The sequence below is a fragment of the Lates calcarifer genome, linkage group LG18 (genome assembly GCF_001640805.2).
Source record: "Lates calcarifer isolate ASB-BC8 linkage group LG18, TLL_Latcal_v3, whole genome shotgun sequence".
NCBI classification, from domain to species: Eukaryota; Metazoa; Chordata; class Actinopteri; family Centropomidae; genus Lates; species Lates calcarifer.
This window is the reverse complement of record NC_066850.1, coordinates 1,685,166-1,706,855: the sequence shown is the minus strand read 5'-3', so window position 1 is coordinate 1,706,855 and position 21,690 is coordinate 1,685,166. Positions and strand designations below refer to the sequence as shown.

The following is a 21,690-nucleotide window of genomic DNA, read 5'->3' as shown; positions in this document are numbered from 1 at the left end:
TAGGATTAACATTAATACAGTTCAGTCTGTTAGTGTTCCTGTGTGCAGTAATCACTCCAGAAAGAACTGCAATGGAAAAAAAATACTTTATTTTTCCTTTAAACAAGGGCACTGAAAAACCTGTGGAGTAACCTTGTACAACACTGCACACAGCATAGCTCTGAAGTGCTGCTTACTCTACACAATGCAAAAATGTGACATAAATACAAAGAAATGAGTCATGAGACATCTGGACATCAAAGGGTTTGAATTATCTGCAGTCATGAGGTGTAACAACTGAAACATTATGAATATTCTCAACAACATGACAAGCAGGGAAACAAATGTCTCCATTCCAGAGACCAAAAAGTAAAGCTTATGCCGAATTAATGCAGGTGCATCATGTACAGATCTACAAATATGACACCTGCACATTAATAAAGAACCTGACTCTTAGCTGTTCAGAAACTCTTTAGTGGAGAGGATTCATCATTGTTCTGATTCCTGTGAGACCTCAGCGAACTCTGGAGGAGACAGAGATGCACCTGAATCCAAGAGAAGACAAAAGGAATAACCTCATTGACAGAATCAGATTTTGAAATCAAACATTTTGTCTTGTAACTGAAGTGTTTGGTTATGCAGATGTTCTCTTCCTGCCTGACACGTCTGGAGCTTTACATATTGCTCTTACTGTTAAACAAACGCACTGAAAAACACAGAGCTGGTCCTTTATTCCACCTTTCTGCTACCTCACCAATTCTCAAGATAAACTGAACCGTAATTAAGTATAATCTGTGCACAGTAAATACCTTCCCAACAACTATTAACTGCTGAAACATTTAACATACACATGTTTAAATATCTAACTTTACACTGTTACGTTTGCATTGCACAGGTAAATATTCACTCCAACGTCACTCACCTGAAGGCTGAGGTTTGAGGGAGCCGTGATCTTTCAGGTTGATAATCCTCAGTGGACTGTCCGTTTAACGTGCGAGCACGACGGCCATTTAATACAAAAAAGTTTCCTTATGCATCCAAAAAAATTTAAATGCCAAACCAACGCGAGCACACTTTAAAGCAAAATGGCGATTAAACAAAGTTTAGGTGTGAGATACTCACCTGTTTCTCATTCTCGATGCGAGTGAAAGAAAATGGCTGCCTTTTAAATTCCCCTCCAAGCGTACCTGCCCAAATACCCGGATGTTCGACACAGCACTCATAAGTGTTGAGCATCGTGAATTGTGCAATGTGACGCCCACAGTTATGATTTTTCACCTGCACACACCTGCTCTTTCTATCAGAACCACCAGTGCTTTAACGCTTCACTCTAACGGGACCAAACACCAGAATGTTCACTGCTCATGACACTGTAACTGGTGTCTGTTATTAATAATTGATCTGAAGGTCATTTCTGATGCACAGCACGTGGTGGGAGTACGATATGGACTTGCAGTGCATTCAGAAAGTATTCAGACCCCTTCATTTTGTCACATTTTCTTATACTGCTGCGGTCAAGTTCATTTCTTTCCATTAAATATCACATCGTAATTATTCCCACCCTCTGCTCTGACTCTTCCCCCTGTCTGAGGTGCGCAGCAGCAGCATGATGCTCGCATCCCTCCCATCCTCCCTCTCTCGCGGACCAATCGCAGCCGCGTCCTCGCCGCCGCCCAGAGGTGCCGCTCACTCTCTCTCCTCCAATAGAAAAGTTCAGCCGCACGGGACGCTCCGGCGGATGGTGGGGCTGTTTTGTTGGGTGGGAGGGGGGGGCATGATGCGGTTCGGGTCCAGGTGTGCCACGCGGACAGCTCGCTGATATTTCCACCCCCAATTCTGCCTCCAAAGGTAAGAGAGCGCGTGCATATGACCACTTTACTGGATCTGATGTCGGGACTCGGCGAGATGCGAGAATGAACCGGGGATGTGTGAGAGTGTTGAGCTCTGTAGTGCAGAAATGGACCGGCACAGGAGTACCGCAATGCAGAGCAGTGAACTACCGGTGCCGATCAGTCGTCACCGGGATGAAGTGATGTAAGGGGCTGCGCAGTTAGAGGATGGGTGCGAACCAACAGAGTCTGATGAAAGAGGGTTTATCTTCTCTCTCTGCAGTTTTAGTTCTGCTATAAGAAGAAAGTGTGGATGCAGGGAGCAGATGCAAGGTGAAAGTGTCATACAGAATGCGTCAAGGGCACAGTGAGCTGCATCTGTTTGGTAAAGGACTAACTGTCCTTCATGGATGAGAGGGTAACTCCTATTAATCCAACTGTTTAAAGACTGTATGCACTGTCCTGTTGTCAGATCTCATTGAGTCGACATTGTTAAATTTATCATTGAGTTGGGACAAAGTTGTTCTAAATATTGCAGCACTGTTTCATGATCTGGATCCACATCCTCTCAATGTCAACTTTTAAAGTTGCAAATGGAGTGATCTGCAGAATCTGTCTTTTATTTATGAAAGCAGAGGACAGTAAGTCTAGATCCCTCTAACAGAATTGTCCCGCCCCCGCCCAAGGGAGGCCAGCCACCCCCTCATCTAGACGTCAAAGATAGAGCAAACTGTCATGGCTGCGAGGTGTTCTCCCTTCACGTTCTCAGTATAAGGCCTGATTTTTGTGGAAATCAAACATGACTTTAAATGTGATTCTCTGCAGCCACAAACCCCCCAAAAGCAAAACATGCTTTTATTCCGGCGGTCACTAAGACACAGGGCTTAATACATGTGCTGACCTAAATTTCGCTGGTCTGTCCAAAGAGGATCTGTGATGGGATTACTGCCGGGGGGAAAACACACTCTGCTGAATTGATCAGAATGGGTGGAGCAGATTGTTGCCACTATAATTTATAAAGCCAAAGCTGGATATAAACGTGTTGTAAAAGCTGTGATGTGTTGTGGCATCAACGTGAGACGCTCCCTCCATCCCTCCATCCATCCATCCATCTTTAGGATGTTGCAGATGCAGGAGAGGTGTCACTTTCTGCTGCTCTCACTCAGTTTCGATTACAGCCGTGCCAGTGCAGGGTAGATGCAGTCAGCTGCTGCTGTACTGTAGTGATATTAGTGTTGAGTCATCAAGAGTGCCCATGCTGCAGTCTCTGCTGTATGCTGGGTGCATGCCTCTCGCTCTCTCTTTCTGGGAGGGTGGGGCTGCTGAGGCACATGGGAGCTGCCTGTCTGGCAAATGTTTCATTTTCATCCCAGATTGTGCCCTCCCTATTATTCTTCCCTTTCTTCCTCTCACATCCAGACGGACTCGGTGAAGGACTGTGGCTGCTAGCTAACAATAGCATATACAAGCAGATGTTAGATGATTTCTACTTCTGTTACTAAACAGTGAACTTCGAACTTGGAATAAATCTTTTCATAAGCATGTACCATCATTTTCCTCAGTATAGCATCACAGTGTTCACACACGTTTTTCCAGAGGTTTAGATTTTTGGAAGGTTTATGCATCAAAACATTTGTAAGAGAAGCTTCTCTGCTCATTTCCTCCTGATCAGAGTCTCATGGCCTTTGGCGTTATAGGAAGATTACCATCAGCTGCAGCTAAGCTGACTGTTTAAGCATGGATCAGTGGAGTAACTGTAAAGCTTGTGTGTGGTCATCAATAACAAGAAGAGCACAGAAATCTGGGGATTTTGCTATAAAATCTATATTTCCTCTGTCCTGTATGTTTTTCCTGCAGGCTTTGAGTACACTTTATTTTGCCACTTTTCCAGTTCAAACACACTACATCTAAAAACATGCTTAGAACCAGTGTTTGTTGTGTGATGGAGTGGATTTGGGGCACGGGGCTGTTGTGTTGGTGTCCTGTGTGAGAGCTGAGACGCTGCAGTTCCTCGCAGCTTTAGCCTGCATCCATTTCATCCTGCAGAAGTGATGTGAAAGCATGTGTGACAGCCCAGCAGGAGCAGTACAGGCTTGTGTGTGTGTGTCTCTGCAGGTGCACGTCCATGTGGATGTGCACGCACTCTGCTCACTGTGTTCTGCTGAGTCACTCACATCCTGAATCATTTATAAGCGCAGGAGGAGGATTCAGCTAGTTCTTCACTGATTCTGTTTCTGGTGTTTGAAAATGTTTAGGGTACATACGGAGGGAGGGAAGATCACATTTAAACAAATACTTGCTTATGTTGTTATAAAACAGTGATTCTGTTTCTCTCTGTCTCAAATCTTTTCTTTTTGTCTCTCCAGTTCATGCCCTGTTCATCGACTTTTTGTTTGTGTCCCTCTATCCGTCCGCCCGACTCTTGCGGCTATATTAAGTCCATCTATTGACCAACATGGCGTCCACTGCTTTACTGCTCCTGGCCCTCTCCTCCTCCATCTCTCTCACAGGTTAGGCACACAGTGATGCCTGAACATATAACACCTGCTCCCATAAATGACATCTTGAAAAACTTGCACACTAACATATACATATGTACATCTTTGTGCGTTGCAGTGGCAGTCCTGTTTGGTGAGCCTCGAATTTTTGGAGGTGAGTTCAGTTTCTTGGAAACAGTGCATGCTGCATGTAGGTCTTGATGCATGATAAGTACATCAGCTAATTGTTATGTTAAATTTGTCAGAGGATGCAACTGGTTATGGTCCCATCTTTGAGGAGGAGCCTATAGATGTGGTGTATACTGAGGGCTCCCCCGACGGGAGAATCTCCATGAACTGCAGGGCACGTGCCAACCCACCTGCCTCATACAGGTTACACACCCTTGTAAAAAGATTTTCACACTAGGCAATACTACAGAGTGCCTTATACTGCATTGCACTGCCACAGATGCATCATGTGATATAAAGTGATGCGGTCTGATATCATCACTGCCAGGTGGCGCCGGGATAACTGGGAGATCAAGCTGATGGAGCAGCCAGACGAGCACTACAGCCTGGTGGGAGGGAATCTGGTTATCACCAACCCCAAACAGAAGAAACACGCAGGGACGTACATCTGCGTGGCCAGAAACATCTACGGCACCGTCATCAGCAAGGAGGCCAGGGTCAAGTTTGGATGTGAGCAGCTATAGCTAACACTTTTTCCTTTTACCTCTTTTTGAGTTTGAGTGTTTTGCAGTATTTGTGTTTGCTTCAGCAGCCTTTATGTTAATTGGCCTCATCTGCTGTGTAGTTTTGCACGAGTTCTCTGACGAGGAGAGAGAGCCGGTGTATGTCAAAGAGGGACAGGGAGCGGTTCTGCTGTGTGCCCCTCCTAAAGCCTGGCCCGGTATGTTCAGGTTTTCACGTCGTCGTCATACAAGTCCCGTCTTTTCACTGCATTCAGTTCAACAACATCTCCACAAACTTCAGAGTACGACCACGTGACTTTATTCTTCATACTGTCTTTCAGAGGCGGTGAGTTACCGCTGGATCTACAACGAGTTCCCAGTTTTCCTGCCCACAGATCGCCGCAGATTTGTCTCCCAGAGGACCGGAAACCTGTACATCTCCAAGGTGGAAGCTCAGGATGCAGGAAACTACTCCTGTTACGTGTCCAGTCCCATCATCGGGCAGAGTGTCTTCTCCAAATTCATCCCTCTCATCCCTTTACCACCTGAGGATGGTTGGTAGATAGCAGCTGTGCTCCAGATGAACAAGAATAAAGTCTAAAAGTCTTTATTTTGAATATAAATTACTCTTCTTACCTGCCTCAGGTGAGGAGAGGAAGTACCCAGCAGACATCAGGGTGAAGTTCCCAGACACTACTGCCTTGCTGGCCTCTAATATTACTTTAGAGTGCTTTGCTCTGGGAAAGTAAGTTTGCAGTCATTTAAGGAATACAAGGGTGCATGAGATTTATGTTCTCACATAGAGTGGGTACTGATTACTGTGACAGTAAGTGCACTTATATGTGCACCTGTTCCATTTAATGTAAATTTATCATAACAACAAACCCATTTTTGTGTTTGTTCAGTCCCATCCCTCATATTGTTTGGAGGAAGGTGGACCACACAGACCTCCCACCAAACCACGAGATCAGTGAATCAGGAGCTGTGCTTCATCTGTACAATGTGCAGTATGAAGATGTGGGAGGATACGAGTGTGAAGCCATCAATACTAAAGGGAAGGACTGGCACAAGGCCTGGCTCTATGTGGAGTGTAAGTAAAGTTACTGGAGCGTAATCTACAGTCCACATGTAGAGAGACCAGGGATATTCTTTCTTATATTAAACTCAATGATGAGCAATGATGAAAATTATATAAATGTTCATTTTGTTTTTCCCAGCTGCCCCAGAGTGGGCGGAAACCATCAACAACACTCAGATCGACATTGGCTCAGAGCACACCATGCGCTGTGTGGCATCAGGGAAGCCCTTCCCTTTCATCCGCTGGTACAAAGACGGATACATGGTGAAAACTCAAAACACCTACCATTAATAACGGGATTTATTCCGTCTCAGCTTGGCTTTTGATGTGTGTGTAGGTTTTCTTTCTTATACATTTGGGTTATATGTATCTGTGGGTTTTTTCCACCAGTACGGTAAAGGTGAGCTGAAGTTTTCCAGTCTGACTTTTGATGACTCAGGGATGTATCAGTGTATTGCTGAGAATTACTGGGGAATTAAATATGCCAACGCTGAGCTGCGAGTCATCGGTGAGTCCTCTCAAAAAACTGTTCTCCCACTGGCTTGTTAGATACTTGAAAACAAAACAAAGTTTCAACGACTGAATTATATAATCTCTCTCCAGCCTGTGCTCCTACATTCGAGTTTAATCCTGTGAAGAAGCAGCTCCTTGGGGCTAAAGATGGACGTGTGGTGATCGAGTGTAAACCCCGAGCTGCTCCCAGACCTCGCTTCACCTGGACAAAGGGCAAAGAGCTGCTCTTCAACAATTCACGGTCCGTACAAGTCATTAGAAAGAGACCGGACACAATGACAGTACAGTCCCTTGATATGCATTAACCTTCCTGTTTAATCAGCAGCTTGGCTTTATTAATTATTTTCATTTTTTTAGCATTTCCATCATGTTTGATGGGAGTCTGGAGATCCTTAACGCCACCAAAAATGATGAGGGCACCTACACCTGCTTTGCTGAGAATGACAGAGGAAAGGCCAACAGCTCTGGTTATCTCACCATCACAGGTTAATGTGCACTTTCAATATACTGTGTACTCATCTACATATTTAAATAGCTAATGTTGCAGCGACCAAATAATTGTTTTTTAACCCAGAGGCGACCAGCATCACGGTGGCTCCTGAAGACTCTGAGGTTAAGGTTGGTGATGAGATTATTCTCAGTTGCACTGCTTCATATGACCCCATGCTGGACATCACCTTCATCTGGGCCATAGACTTCAGAGTCATTGACTTTGACTCTGAGTGGCAACACTACGAACGTGTTATGGTAGGGTGACTCATTTTACATCTTACAGATTTCTCACTTAACATCCTACTGGTGTTCTCAGCTAAAGACAGATATTTTTCCTCCTCGTTTTGCTCCCGGCTGTCCAGAGCGAAGACGGCACTGGTGACCTTAGAATAAAGAACGCCCAAATTTGGCACGAAGGTCGCTACACCTGCACGGCTCAGACCGTGGTGGACAGTGATACAGCATATGCTGATCTCAAGGTTGTAGGTCAGTACCAGCACAGTTTGCTTCAGATGATGAGAGACCCTCAAGATTACACTTAATGTTTGGTTGAAATTCTTATGCAAATCAAATGAGTTGATCAAAAACTGGTTGGTACTAGTCTTGTCTTCCCTCTTTCCATGTATCTTTCCTCCCTGATCCAGGTGTTCCTGGGCCACCTGGTGTGATCCGGGTGGAAGAGATTGGAGACACGTGGGTGAAGCTATTGTGGTCTAAAGGAGCTGATCATAATAGCCCCATTCTTTCCTACACCATTCAGACCAGGCACTACTGGGCTCTGTATGAAGATGACTGGAGGGACGCCACCACCTGTGAGTACTGCTCTCCACCAGCAGAGGGCACACTCATTCCACAGTCCAATTTTTTGCAGATGATTTGACTCAGATGACCTTTCCATCCCCCAGCTCCAACCACTCTTGATGGTAGCATGGAGAGGGCAGAGGTGACAGACCTTTACCCCTGGATGGAGTATCAGTTCAGGATCATCGCCACCAACGAGTATGGTTCCGGAGAGGCCAGCATTCCCTCCCTCAAGATCAAAACCTGGGATGCTCGTAAGGAGAGAATACTAATACATGACATGTCTTTAAGTCAGAACAGCTGTGGGGGTAAAAACTGAGATTACTTTTTTCTTTGCAGCTCCAGTAGTAGCGCCCACTGATGTGGCAGGTTATGGAGGTAGAAATGGCGAGATTGTCATCACATGGACAGTAAGAAAGCCCTCAGTTCATGTCACACTATTTAATTTCTGACTTCATCATACGCGAAAACTGTTTGAACACATTTTTATAAGTGTGTTTTCTTTCCATTTCTCTTTCCATATCCATCTATTAGCCTGTGCAGCCGTGGTATTTCTACGGCAAGAAGTTTGGTTACATAGTTGCGTTCAAGCCTCACGATGCATACGACTGGTGGTATGAGACCATCTCAGACCCAGAGACAAGGCGTTATGTTCATAAAGACACATACTTCATTCCCACTGAGGAAGATTTCCAGGTGCGAGAGTTTCAGGTGAAGGTCAAGTCGTTTAATGTGAAAGGAGATGGACCGTACAGCCTCACCAAGGTCATCTACTACCCACGAGATGGTGAGGATTTTGGTTTCAGTTTTGGGTCCTCACTTTCCAAGGGAAAGTGAAAGGGTATGACATTTAACCTCATCCATTCCTCTGACTTCTCCAGTACCTACAGAGTCTCCGACAGATGTCTATGCCAGGCCGGTGTCCTCCACGGAAGCTCTTGTGTGGTGGCTGCCAGTGGTTGACACTGGAACAGGCCTGCAGCAGTACATTGAGGGATACCAGGTATAAAGTTTTAGCACACTAGCTTCAAATGGCTAGGATAATGGCTAGCTTAAATTAAATCAACAAATCACAAATCAGCAGTAGATAAAAGATCCGTGTTTCTGAACTTCCCAGGTCAAATACTGGAGAAAGTACGATGACCCGGAGCCAGGAGCCAACCGTATATTTGTTCCAGCCACAGTCAACCAGACCAGGCTGGAGAACATGCTGCCGGACTCACACTACCTCATCGAGGTCCGTGCCTTCAACGGAGCCGGCCTCGGACCCCCTGGTGAACACTGTGAGATGTTCACAAAGAGACCACGTAAGACTAATTACTCACAATCTATGGACAAGAAGCACATACGGTGAGAGTTATCCTATGATAACATGTGGTCATGATAAAAAATTTGTTTACAGCACCACCAGAGCCACCGAGGATGTGGCGCTATATCACCTGGACAGGGAAGTGGCTGTACGTGTGGTGGGATCATATCCAGTACGACTGGTTCGGCAATGTTTCCTTCCCTCTGTACTACAAGGTTGGTGTGGAAAAGCCTGACAGTACATACTTTTCAGACTAATGGTCTACATGGCAGTAACCGAAATGCTGAAAACCTCTGTTTCCTAGGTCATGTTCAGAAAGACAGGCTACATCTATGGGAAAGTCTACATCACTGGCTGGCACTTCATGGACTTCCCCATGCCTCAGGTTGGCGACTATGAGCTGATGGTGCGCGGTCGTTATGAAGGAGGAGATGGACCAGTCAGGAAGATTAGGATTATGGGTACAACTATAATAATCTAATGATTGATTGAAGTTTTTTTTTGTCCTCTTGGTCCATTTATCTCACAATGTTTCTGCCTCCTCAGGTAAAGCATCCATGGTCACGCCCACTCTAAGCCTGGTGTCCTTGGTGCTGCTGGCGCTGTGCATTCTGGGATTGTAAATTTAAGCCTGCCACAAGCAACGTGTATATAATAAACTCTGGGAAGCAGATATGAGGACTTAATAAGAGATCCAGACTCAACCTCCAAACACTCCTCACACTGATAGTCATTGGTTAAGATACACCATGCTTCTGTTCCGCTGTAACACCACACTTAAAGCTGTTGTTTCACAAAATTAGAATAGATTGTTGAGTCTTGCACTTTTTTAGACCATCAAAGAAACTGCAGGATACATGCAGTAAAACATGGGACTCCTTCATCCGTCATATTAAAGAGAAGATCCAAAATGTCTGTGTCAGAACCAGATTTTTTACTCAAGTCACTCTAAAGTCAAAACGAATGAAATCGGATGATAACCACTGGATGATTCTCTAATTCCTCCCGCCTGTTTGGAGTTGAAATGAGCTGGATAAACAGTACTAAGGTGTAACTTAGTCAAATCAGTGAATAGTATGTAAAGAACTGTAATAATCACTGCTTTTAGTGGATTTTCTTGGATCACTTTTATTTTAAATAACCTTACACTTTAAATCATAAAGACACTTTGTTTAACTTTTTTTTTTTTTAAATTAATTTTCTAATGGTGCTGGGTGACAGGTGCAGAGGTGTGATTTTTCTCCTCACCACAATCATGTGCATTGACTATTTGAGTTCTAGCTGAACTGGTAAAGCCATATTACTTTGCTGACAACTTCTTTTGAGCCCAGTGATCATGTTCTGACAGTGACAGTGTATAGTATTATATTTGAATGAACTGTGGAGGCAGGGTTGGACATTAACTACTGTATATCTCATGTATCAGTGTGCTAGTTTTCTTTTTGTCAGGCTGCAAAACCATTAAACAGAGTATTACTATCTGTATTGTCTCATTGACTTATTGAGCTCACTGAGCCTGCAAACTGACATGTAGGGTGTGATTTCAGTCAGCAGATGGCACTATATGCACAAATACAATTCACCAGTCCAATCACACAATGCAACATCTTTTCAGACTGGTTTTATATCAAATCTGAAGTCCCCTCCTATCATTTATAATTTCAGTACTGCAAAATGTGCTGATTAATTAGAATAATGCTTCTGTTTGCTTTGCACTTATCCAGCATCACAGTAATATTTACATCTACCATTAGTTTCACAAGATGTTTCTGTTGCATCGGTGTCCTCTGCTGCTGATCATTTCAAGTACATGTGATGTGCTTTCAAAAACAAGAGAGAAAAGAGGGATTTTTCTCTTCCTGGCTGTGTGGCTTTTGTTAGTGCTTTAAAGCAGCCTTCCTTGTAAACAGTACAGTAGTCTCTGCGTGGGAGGCTTTTATCTCTCCTGTTTCCACCTCCATTACCAATATTTCTCCCATTTTACCTCCTTCTCTTCAAACAAATTACACGGACACAGAAAATCCCATGTGAGGCTGAAATCAATGCTGCCATCATTTACAAACAATCACAGCAGATGCACAAAGGTGAGTCTCCTATGGCAGGGAAATGAGTCTTCCTCCAGAGAAGGACACTGAAGGGCCTGTTGTTGTGATACAAGGTTCCTTCTGCTTTTATTTACATGCCCAGTGTGGCTTCTCTGTGGACAACAAACAACAGCAGTGTATTGTATGTGCCTTTTACTCTGTCTCTGGGGCAGTGGACCTTTCAGATCTACTTTGTATGGCATGAAATCTCACCTTTTTTTTAAAATGTTGCCGAACCTTTCAATAGAATCCATTATATTGCTGCAGCTTATAAATCAGACTGATCTGAAAAACAAGTTTGTGAATTTCATCACATCTCAGGAGGCACATGCCAGTGACTGTGCCAACATATTTTACGCAGATTTAAGGTGGAAGTGACCTTTTGACCTCATATTTGCCAAACCGACTCCTCAAAATGTGAAGTAAAATACTCCTCCTTTCACAGCGACAGAGAAAGGTGCCACTGTGGAGGAGAGGACTGTGTGCATGCAAAACAATGACAGCTGCTAATATGTTTATCAGCGAGTGGGTCTGGTTGATATTGTGGTAAGATATGTGCAGAGGCACCACGCTCCCCCGGACTGTTGGTGTAAATAAGAGAGGTGATTTGGTCAACTCGCCTGATCAAGGATGCATATGCAAACTAAACTCTGGTACAGGCTGTGCTGTGTGGCGGCACAGTGAGTGGTGAACAGATTTCACGACTGCTCAGACGTGCGAACGCTGGTTCTTTGGTGGATCTTTGATAGCCACATACAAAATATGCCAGTGGAAGATTATGTCGATCTTCTGAGTGATTTGTGTTATATGAGAGAAAAACCAGCCGCCAAGTTTTGATGTACTTTACTTGAGCATTTATGATACTGTGTACTTCTACTGCACTACATTTCAGACATGTATGTCACAGCTACAGTTTGCAGTTACTCAGATTACAGACTTTTAAAAACAAAACTTAAACCGTGGTTATGAACTATGACGTATTCTTTGAAGATGTATAAAGCAATACAAAATAAGACCTGCATTATGTATGAATATAATGTAGGTCCTTTGTCTTCCCTTTCTATCCTGTGTGTGTGTGTATATATTTTGTTTCTTGTTTTTACCTCATAAACTCACTTTGTTTCTTACAGACACCAGATACACTAATCCCAGGTGTCAGATACAGTAGATAACTCCCATGATGCAGTGGAATGCAGCTGATTATTTACATATTAGATATTCCCTTTGCTGCTTTCCATTTGATCAGAAGCAGCTCTCTGGCTGTCAGGTTGGACCTGTGATGGTGGGAGCACATAAATAGATTTAATAATAGCACTGCTGGAGCCCTTAGTGCTCAAAGCAGGTTCAGTCTGTGTGATTTCCTGCCTCTCACATGCACTCATTGCATTTTTATCAAACCCTCTCAACCCTTTTAGCCCTATTTCCATTCTCTGAATTATCCTCATCCTTACCCATATACCAGTGGCTGTATTTTTGCACAACAGCACACTATAAATTTAAATAGAGAACACATTTTCTATAATTTAGCAGCACTGCTGCAGCACAAAGCATCCCCCTTTGTGCTGCAGCCGTGTTATGAATTCTATAAGCATCAGGTATGGGGAGAGCTAAAAAAAATTTAAACCTATAAAGCCAGCAAAGAGCCAAACCAGGACATATGCAAAGCAGCCTGAATTAGCCTTCACACTGGCCCATAAATCACATGCATTTGGCAGGGCCCCCTGGCTCGCGAGCTAGTTAGCCCAGGCTAGAGAAGCCACTCCTGCTGGTCCACAGAGCAGAGGAGCCTATTGAGCAACATCAGATGGCTCCCGGGGTTTGGAAAGAGCCACACTAAATCTCTCAGGCCAATTTGGTGTGGCAGAGCTGGCCTGTGTTAGCAGCACAGCTAACCTGGTTAGCCGCCTGTAAGATCACAGTTGGAGGCCCCTCCCGCTGTTCGATTGGCTGAAATGGGTTGCGGTGTCAGATCAGGAAGTAATTGCCTCTTCTATGGGTGGTTTATGACCCTGTTTACCCTGTGAAGAATAGCTCCTTCACATAGCCCTCTTTCTTGTGGTGGTACTCCATCAGGCTGATGGTTGATGGAGGTGCTCTCACACTATTAGTGAACAAAAAGAATGTGTGCGTTGAGGCTGGAGGAAACAATTTTATCTGTATTGTGTGGCTTTGAGGGAGAATAGATTGCTTACTGTTCACTGTATACTCTCCCAGAAAGACTTTTTCTCTCCATTGGCTAAATTGGGAAACTTCATTGTGGAAATATTCCCTGGGTGCCCAGTAACTGACAGTGCTGTCTAAATTCAGAAATAACAACAGACAGGTTGTACTGTTGTGTGACTTAGCTTTGTGTAGCTCATCAGCACCCTGCCAGATTTGTGCTCCCTCTGCACCCGGACCCCCTAGTCTGCTTTGGCAATCACACCAAATCCTCTCTCTTCCTCTCTGTCTTGTGCTGGCAGTGCTGATGCTTGCTGACGCTGATGCCAGGAAAACAGTTTCCAATCCTCTTTGAGTCCAATTAAAGATTAACAGCACCGCGTCCGCAGAGCCAGGAACCTTTCTTGCTGTAACTACCCTTTTCAGCTTTTGTTTAAGAGATGTTCATCCAGTGTGATTGCTAATTACGAAAATGGGCAGTCCACACAAAACACACCATTAACAGGGTCACTGTTTGACAACTGTAGCAGTGCTGGTAAACAGAGAGAGAGGAGAAGGAGGTGTTGAGCTGCCTGGTTACATTTCTTCCAAGATCTGGATCAAATAACTCACTGAAGGTAAACAAGGACAGACAATCTGTGCCTTTATCTGCTGAAATGAGGACGTTTCTTCACGTTTTATAGCAGCGTCAGTCCGACACGTGAAGTTCTTTTTATATTATTAGGATTTTGTTTTTAATTTATCAACAAATATTCGATGGATTGCCACAAAATGTAATGCTGATGTTCGTAGTCCCCAGAAGATGAACCAGTTGGTCAAAGTTTCCACTTATCCAGTGAAATGTCTCAACACCTGCCAGATGGTTTTGAATGTTTTATACAGGCAGGTTCCTAGATTTAGTGATGGTGATCATGAACATTAAACCTGCCAAATCTTAGGATGGTAACAGTGTCATTGTGATCAGGTAGCTGTGCTAGCATTTGCATTTAGCAGCCTCTCAGAGCTGCTTGCATGACTGTAGACTCTTATTTATTATCAATAGAAGAGCGTATTTGACATATCACTCTGCTATCTGTGATCCAGTTTGATCCACCCCTAATGTTTGAAGGAGACGAAGGTTGTCTGTGCATCTGTAATTACTGAGAGACTATCAGTCTCCAGTCTCCAGTATTTATAATTATCAAGTCAATCAGATGGAGAGTGGGGGAGCACACAAATGATTCATTGCTCTTCTTGTGTTTGACTCTCAGTGTAACATTTTCTCAACAAGTGAAACTAGTATGAGAGAAATCCATTGAATTATTTGTCTTATTTATCAATAATTCATATAAGTGAACATTTCTGCTGCAGATGAATGGAAAGGGCTTCACTGGCTCACTTTTAATATTATGTATACATGTAAGAACTATTGAGTTTTTAAATTACTCAGTATCAACAACTGAAAAACATCTGACAAAAGACTGAAATTAGAAAATCCTTGCAAAAAAATCAAATCAAGGAATCAAGATATAATGATTTGATAGTGCAGTAACCTTGATCTTGAAACTCTTTGAGGGTGAAGACAAATAAAAAGATTAATGTAAAAACTGGTACATCTGCTCAGTGCTGCCTTTGTTTCTGTTGTAGACAGGAGACAGGGGCATCTTGAGCCATTAGTGTGGTGCACTCTCAGCTGTCACACAGGAGGCCGTGCAGTGAGGGATGGATGTCAGGGTGATGAAAGAGGAATGTGATACCTGTGCTGCCAGGAAGGAAAAGGGTGGAGGGATGGAGGGGAAAAAAAGACAGGAAACAAACTGGCAGGGGAAAAAAGGGAAAGAAGATAGACTTTGAAAGACTCCACAAAATGATGTGGCATCGCTCAGTGCCCGAGAGGCAAAATCATCACCTCCATCCCTCCTCACACACTCGGAATAATGGCAGGATTTATCACGCATTCCCCATTCATAGGGAAGATTTCTGCAGCAGGGAGGAGATGACATGAAAGTCGGATTCAAGTTTAGAGGCAGCTCTATGGCATAATAAAACAGGCACACCCAACAAAGACATCTTGTTCAAACCCCCCTTGTTATTCTGAAAGATGTCTGTCTGGGAGCCATGATGAAAATGTCAACTTGAAGTCTTTTTTTCATACTAAAACATTGTCTTCATCTGTATCTCAAGAGGAAACAGATGCACAACAAGATGAGCTCTGTGTATGTCTGCATATTTTGTCTATGCATCTGCTTGTGTGTGTCTTGCATAGTCCTTTGTCTCAGTTCTAAAGGAAATACTTTGGGGGAATTTGCCCCTTTTTTTTCCTGACAGCAAGCTACATGAAATTCTTTCTGCGCACAGTCTCTCACATCATCTCAGACTGGTGTCAGTAAGGCAGGCAGATTGCGTCAGGTGTCGCAGACACAAACAGGCTCAGGTTCAGCCTCAGACAGGCTCTATTGTCAGTGACAGCAGTTACATAAATAGTCATTAGTTGTGTTACATTGTTAAATAAAAGTGACGGATCCAATCTGTTGCGTGTCGTCTTGTGTTAAGCTCATCTGTACACAGCAGACATTGTCCATCTTAACAAGAAATTTTATCCTCTGTCAGTCATAAAATTTTATTTCCACAGAAAAAACACAGCACAGCAGTAAATATGTCATCGCCTATAAATGATGACTTCTCTGTGTGGGCCAAACACAGACAAACATGTCACATTGGAGGCCTTAATAATGGTCCCCCTTCTTTGTCTGAGTGTGACATTGACAGCAATGTCATGTTTGGGTTTATGAGTGTAATGTGCGAGTACATGCTGTTATTTTTTGGAAATATGGTATTGCCCCCACTATTCCAAATGTTGGAGAAGGCCCATCTCATAGATTTTATCTGCCTGGATATTGATAATTTCATCAACGGATATTGATAGACTTATCAATATCAAGGTTGTAGCATCAGAGGTGTCAATTATGCCAGATGTGTTAGTCCTCTAGAGCCATTATACAACTGTTTTCACAGGACTGTTCATATTGAGACTAAAAAAATCAAAAGAAAAATAACCTGTTATTCAAATTCAAACATACACATGCAGAGAAAACCACAATGAAGCTACATGCTAAGCATCTTCCATTGTAACTGAGGAATAAGACTTTTTACAGTAGGTAACGGCAGTAGGTCACACGCATGGAAGTAACTACAAGAGGTGAAAGTGTCTCATGCAGTAAAGAGCTAACATGCTACCGTCTTAATTGAGACAGATGCATTTTTAATGACTGGTCCTAGCTCAAAGCAAGAGAGGCATCAAATTATGCTAAGTAAGTGAAAAATGCTAATGGCCTGGCTGTGGCTCTGGGTTGCTGCTGAAAGACGAACTTTGCAGTTTTTTTTCTTCTGTTTGTTTTTTTTTTTTTATGTCATTTCCCCTGGTGAAATCTGTTTTTGTATGTACACATACGAAAGCCTTATAAATATGACATTTTCATTATTTCATTCTTCAAAAGGAATCTGTTTGGTATGCGTGTTGTTTAGCTTATTGCTTGTTCATTTCGCAAATACAGACTGTGCACTGCTTCATGATCCACAATAATATTCACAATCACCAAACAAAACATCTGTTCTCCTCCACCGTTCAGCAGTATTTATCTCCAGGCCTCGGCTCTGACTGCACTCCTGAGGTGGTATTTTAACTCTGTTGCGACACCTGGAGAGAATCTGGCAGATATCAGAGACATTTCAGTGTCGCCAGGACCATTTGCCAGATACACACACTAATGCAAAACACAGCTCTACAAACACAAGTGCACAAATTTGTTTGCACATATGTGGGTGCAGAAGGATATGCATGTACACAGACACTCACACAAATAAACTGATTTCCTCTGCTGCCATCTGTCAGTTGAAGAAGCCTCAGGGGAGTTACAGTAGGCTGCAGACTGTGCCACAGTTGGGTGCTACAATGAACAGCATAGCAGATGTTTGGGTTGCTTTTTTGTAAGTTCCTATACCAACCTCCAAAAGAGGACTGCCAGTTTCACTGCACATGAGGATGCTTCCTGTGTCCCTGTCATGTAATAATGTCACTTATTTAATGACGCCCACGCAAAACTGTTGGAGCAACATCTGCGTTCTGTTAATGATTGTCTTTTTGAAGGACAACTAGAGAAAGCTGAGTCAGGACCTGCAGAGGAGAACCCAGCAGGGCTGTCTGCAATGACAAATGTTATTTCTACACTTTTGTTATATACACATCTGGAGAAAGGAATGATGACCACATTGAAAATAATGCTTCTTGGACAATAGGTACCACGTCCTGTCAATTCCCAGTAGAGGTGACTCCACAGCCTTGTATTAGTCATTGACGGATGACACAGTGAAGCCCCTCTATGCCATTGTTCCTCTACATTACACAAATTAGCTGAGTCTCTAAGCCCACTCCCTGCTGGTGTCACCACAGCCCCTCTGTGAGAGTAGATTAGTTACTAATATCATCTGTTTGAAGGAATAAGCCTTTAATAAGGCTTTTTCTTTTAGGAGTGATACGCAGTTCTACTTTTGGATCGTTATGTTTGGATAAAGGATTGTATAAAGCTTACAGTCATCAAGGAGTGGGATTTCTTTACTTCTCAGATCTGGGAATTTAGCTGTCACCCTGATCCAGACTGAAGAAGTGTAGGGATTTAACGTCTTACTCAAGGACACTTCGCAAGGGCACGTTGTTGTTTTGCATTTTCCATATGTCCTGCAAAAACTGAGATATGAACTTCACTAGACAACTGCTGTAACTGATATTTTCATATTAACAGTGGATCAAATAGCTATATGTAATGTGTAAGGCATTGAATTTGCTCCTAAATCCACAGTTCCTGTTCCAGCTCCTTGTTTTGTTTTTTTTATGACCTACAACTGTACCTCCCCAAATTCACACTCATGCAGCAACAGCACAAAATGGCCGACACCACCTGTCAATCATGGATCATCTCACAAAGCCACGCACTATGTGATGTGCTTCAAATTTTTTGGGGGTTAGTACAGTACATGATTGGGTTCTTCTGACATTGTGCTTTTGTCTCACCTCTCATGTCTCTCCACTGGATCCAGTATGAGCAAAGTAAATCCTCAAAAACACAAAATGCACAATCCCCAATCTCAACAAACTATTAACCTCTTGCACAGTGAGGCCTTACCCATTGGTTTCAGACTCCCTTTTGTCAGGTTTCATTTCTGAACCCATTTCTCACACTCCTTAAAATGTACAAGGTGCGCTCTGTGGATCAGCAGTCTAAGGCACCACACCGCAAGTCAAAGAAAAATAATCAAACACACTCTCTCAAATGGGCAACAAGAGAAACACTCAATCGCTTCCAATAACTTTTCACTGTGACAAGGGAAGCTACACGAATAAAGGTTAACAAGTGGACTCCTCTGCCCAGAACGTGGCTTCTCTTCCATGCAAAGGTTAGAGAAGTGACAATCGTGGACAGAGGGCGTGACCCCAGTGTGTCCGGGAACGTCAGGATGAGGTCAGAGGTCAGAGGACAGGGGCTTTGGGGGTAATCAGTTCAGACAGTGACACATTACTGTAGCCTTAATGCAAACAACTCTTCAAGAACTGATGGAACCAAAGAGAAGCTGGAAAGACTAATTTCATCTTAAGAGGCACTGAGAGAAGCAACCTTCTTGGTTTTGAGATCTAGTCTTCCCAGAGTGTGGGGTTTTTATTATCTAAAATTTAACATTGTAATTCATCTGACCACTATTCGCATACTTTTAAAAATGCATGGATGTCAGTGAGAAAATAAGCTTTGAATAGATGTTTGGTTTTTGTCGTGCAGTCACATTTCAAATGAGTTCATAGGTTTTAGATGGTTGCACATTCTTCAGTCATGATCCCCTGACTTAAAAGATCCTAGTGCTTATAAAAAGGACACAGAAATTCCAACAAAGTATGAAGATTATTTAGTGACCTTTAACCTTTAGAATGACCCTGGTCACAGCTGAGTACAGCTAACAATAATGAGTGTTAGCAGCTGTTAGAAAAAGAGGGGAGAGGCAGAGATCTGACTATTGATCCATCTTTAATCAAAAGGTTAAGAAGCTTTAATGGAAAGTACGTTAAAATGCAGCTGTTATTTACACCCAAATGTTAGCTAAGCAAACAGAGTCTGACACTCTCACATTTGTTTGCAGATAATGGAGCAATCTGCCAAAAAAAAAAAAAAAAAGTGAGGGCTTGTCGATGAACATCTGACATGGCACAAAGCTGATGGATCATATTTGGCTACTGATAGGTACAAAGCTGCTGCGCTGCGTCTGGAGCTTTCTGAAACCGTTCTTAATTAGCGGTAGCATCTGGACTAACCAGCCTGGGGAAAAAATAAACGTCAGAAAGCTATGACATCTTTTAACAAACTTTACTTTCAAGCTGAGTCGCATTTTTGGGTGCCGAAATGTGCTGTAATGTTGAACAAAAACTTTTTGTGAGTCACACAGTCCAACCTTTAATTCTATAACAAGTGATATCATTGTAAATTCTGCCTCCACTAAAGATAGAAAGTGTTGTCCTGAGAGGCATATTTGCATGTGTAATGAAGAGTAAAACAGTGACCCAAAGACCCAGCGACTGATGAAAGCACTGGGCCCTGGTGTGGGCAGCCAGACAGACAGGTCCTGTGTATGAGAACCACTTCCTCAGACAACAAGACTTGCAATTATCTCCACCACAGGCCAATCAGACACACTGCGCTGAAGCAAGAAAACCGCAATCAATCTCCAATGCTTATAATGAGAAACATATTTTTCTCTGCCAGTGAAAAGATAATCAGCAGCTGAACAGAGGGGTCAACAGGTCCTGTCTATGAGGCTGTAGCGAAGCAAATAACACGAATCTCCATCAGCCTCCACTGCTCCATTGGTGAATCCTCAAACAAGGTTACCCTCAAACCTGCAGACCCTTAACACAGCTGCTGGCTGTGGTATCGATCACTGAGTGTGGAAAAAATATCCAGTAGCACCAGCAGTTTTTCTATGTGCCCTATATATAGCACACATTGATTTGAATATGTAAAATTTGAGTGTACACATTGTTCACACAAATACTTTTCAATACAGGAGGAACATCTGCTGTGTGCCTGTTGTGCTTTTATGTGCATCTTAATGTGATTGAGGAAATGAATGAAGGTTACTAAGTGCTGTCAAAATGTGTTGAAGGGAGTAATACATTTTCATATAATTACTAAGATTAGTAAATGCACTGAATTTCCAGCCAAATCTGCACATTTTGGTGCAAAAAGCACAGCTTTTAAAATTAACCTGAGGAGAAAATATTGAAAAATTATTCAAGAGAATACATTAAAACCATGTGTTGTTGAAAATCAGTGTTTTAGTTAACTCATTATTCCTTTTGAAGAATATGGGTGCACTGTGCTGTGCTACATAATTTAATACTGTGGGTCATTATACAAAGGGAATGTATATTCAATACACTCAGACATGTTTAACGGGCACATAATGAGATATTACTCATTAATGACCTTTCTAACTCAGATACTGTAGTTTAAAAAAATACTTCAACATTTTGGAAAGTCCGGTTCTTCACTTTCTCACTGAGAGTGAGTTAGCTTAGCTTCGCAAACACAGAGGCAGAAAAACAGCAACAGATTCAACAGATTTTTAAAAAATAAACAAATGATAGAACATGTTAATTATTGAGCTTTAGAGATGCAGGTAGCTTTATTACCTTTGGACAGAGCCAGGCTAGAAGCTAACTGGCTTCTCATCTAATACTCAGCAACAAATATTATATACACACAAATATTATCCAAAATGTCAAACTATTAATTTAACACCATTAAAAAATCTAAAAATAAAAGTCACAGTTTGTTCTCAACATTTTTCAGAACAATGACGAACATAAGAAAATGTTACAGCTAGCTCCTTCTTTCTCTTTCCAGTCTTTGGGCTAAGCTAACTAGTTGCTGGCAGTATTAACCACACAGAACTGAGAGTGGTATCTTCTCATCTAACAAGAAAGTGACTGTGATAAAAATAAATTAATTCAGTAGCGTCAGTTGCAGCTCTTCAATGGCGGATGAGTAGTTTCTCCTTAAACAATAAAACTTGTAATCGACTCTGAATCCCTCTGACTTTTTAATTAATTTAAGCATCTCATGATTGCATACAAATTACTTTGTATTATTTAATATTTCTAATAATTGTTTTCATTTGTAAGGCTATTTTATCCCTGTGGAGTTTCTCTGCATGTACAAGTGTGTGTATATGCATGTGTGCAGCTGTGTGTTGAC

General features: G+C 42.6%; 1 protein-coding gene across 1 annotated transcript; it reads left to right on the top strand.

Annotated features, from left to right (window-relative positions):
* The first annotated feature begins 1,601 nt into the window (after positions 1-1,601).
* cntn1b (contactin 1b) lies at positions 1,602-10,649 on the top strand. The gene is made up of 24 exons (XM_018685189.2): positions 1,602-1,827; positions 4,175-4,318; positions 4,425-4,460; positions 4,552-4,678; positions 4,803-4,984; positions 5,100-5,195; positions 5,319-5,531; positions 5,623-5,722; positions 5,883-6,067; positions 6,195-6,319; positions 6,446-6,563; positions 6,659-6,809; positions 6,926-7,053; positions 7,143-7,315; positions 7,423-7,546; positions 7,705-7,872; positions 7,966-8,115; positions 8,201-8,271; positions 8,396-8,648; positions 8,743-8,864; positions 8,979-9,168; positions 9,264-9,385; positions 9,475-9,631; positions 9,717-10,649. Exons 2-24 carry the CDS (start codon positions 4,264-4,266, stop codon positions 9,791-9,793), a joined length of 3,123 nt encoding a protein of 1,040 aa, XP_018540705.1. The 5' UTR covers positions 1,602-1,827; positions 4,175-4,263; the 3' UTR covers positions 9,794-10,649.
* The last annotated feature ends 11,041 nt before the right edge of the window (positions 10,650-21,690 follow it).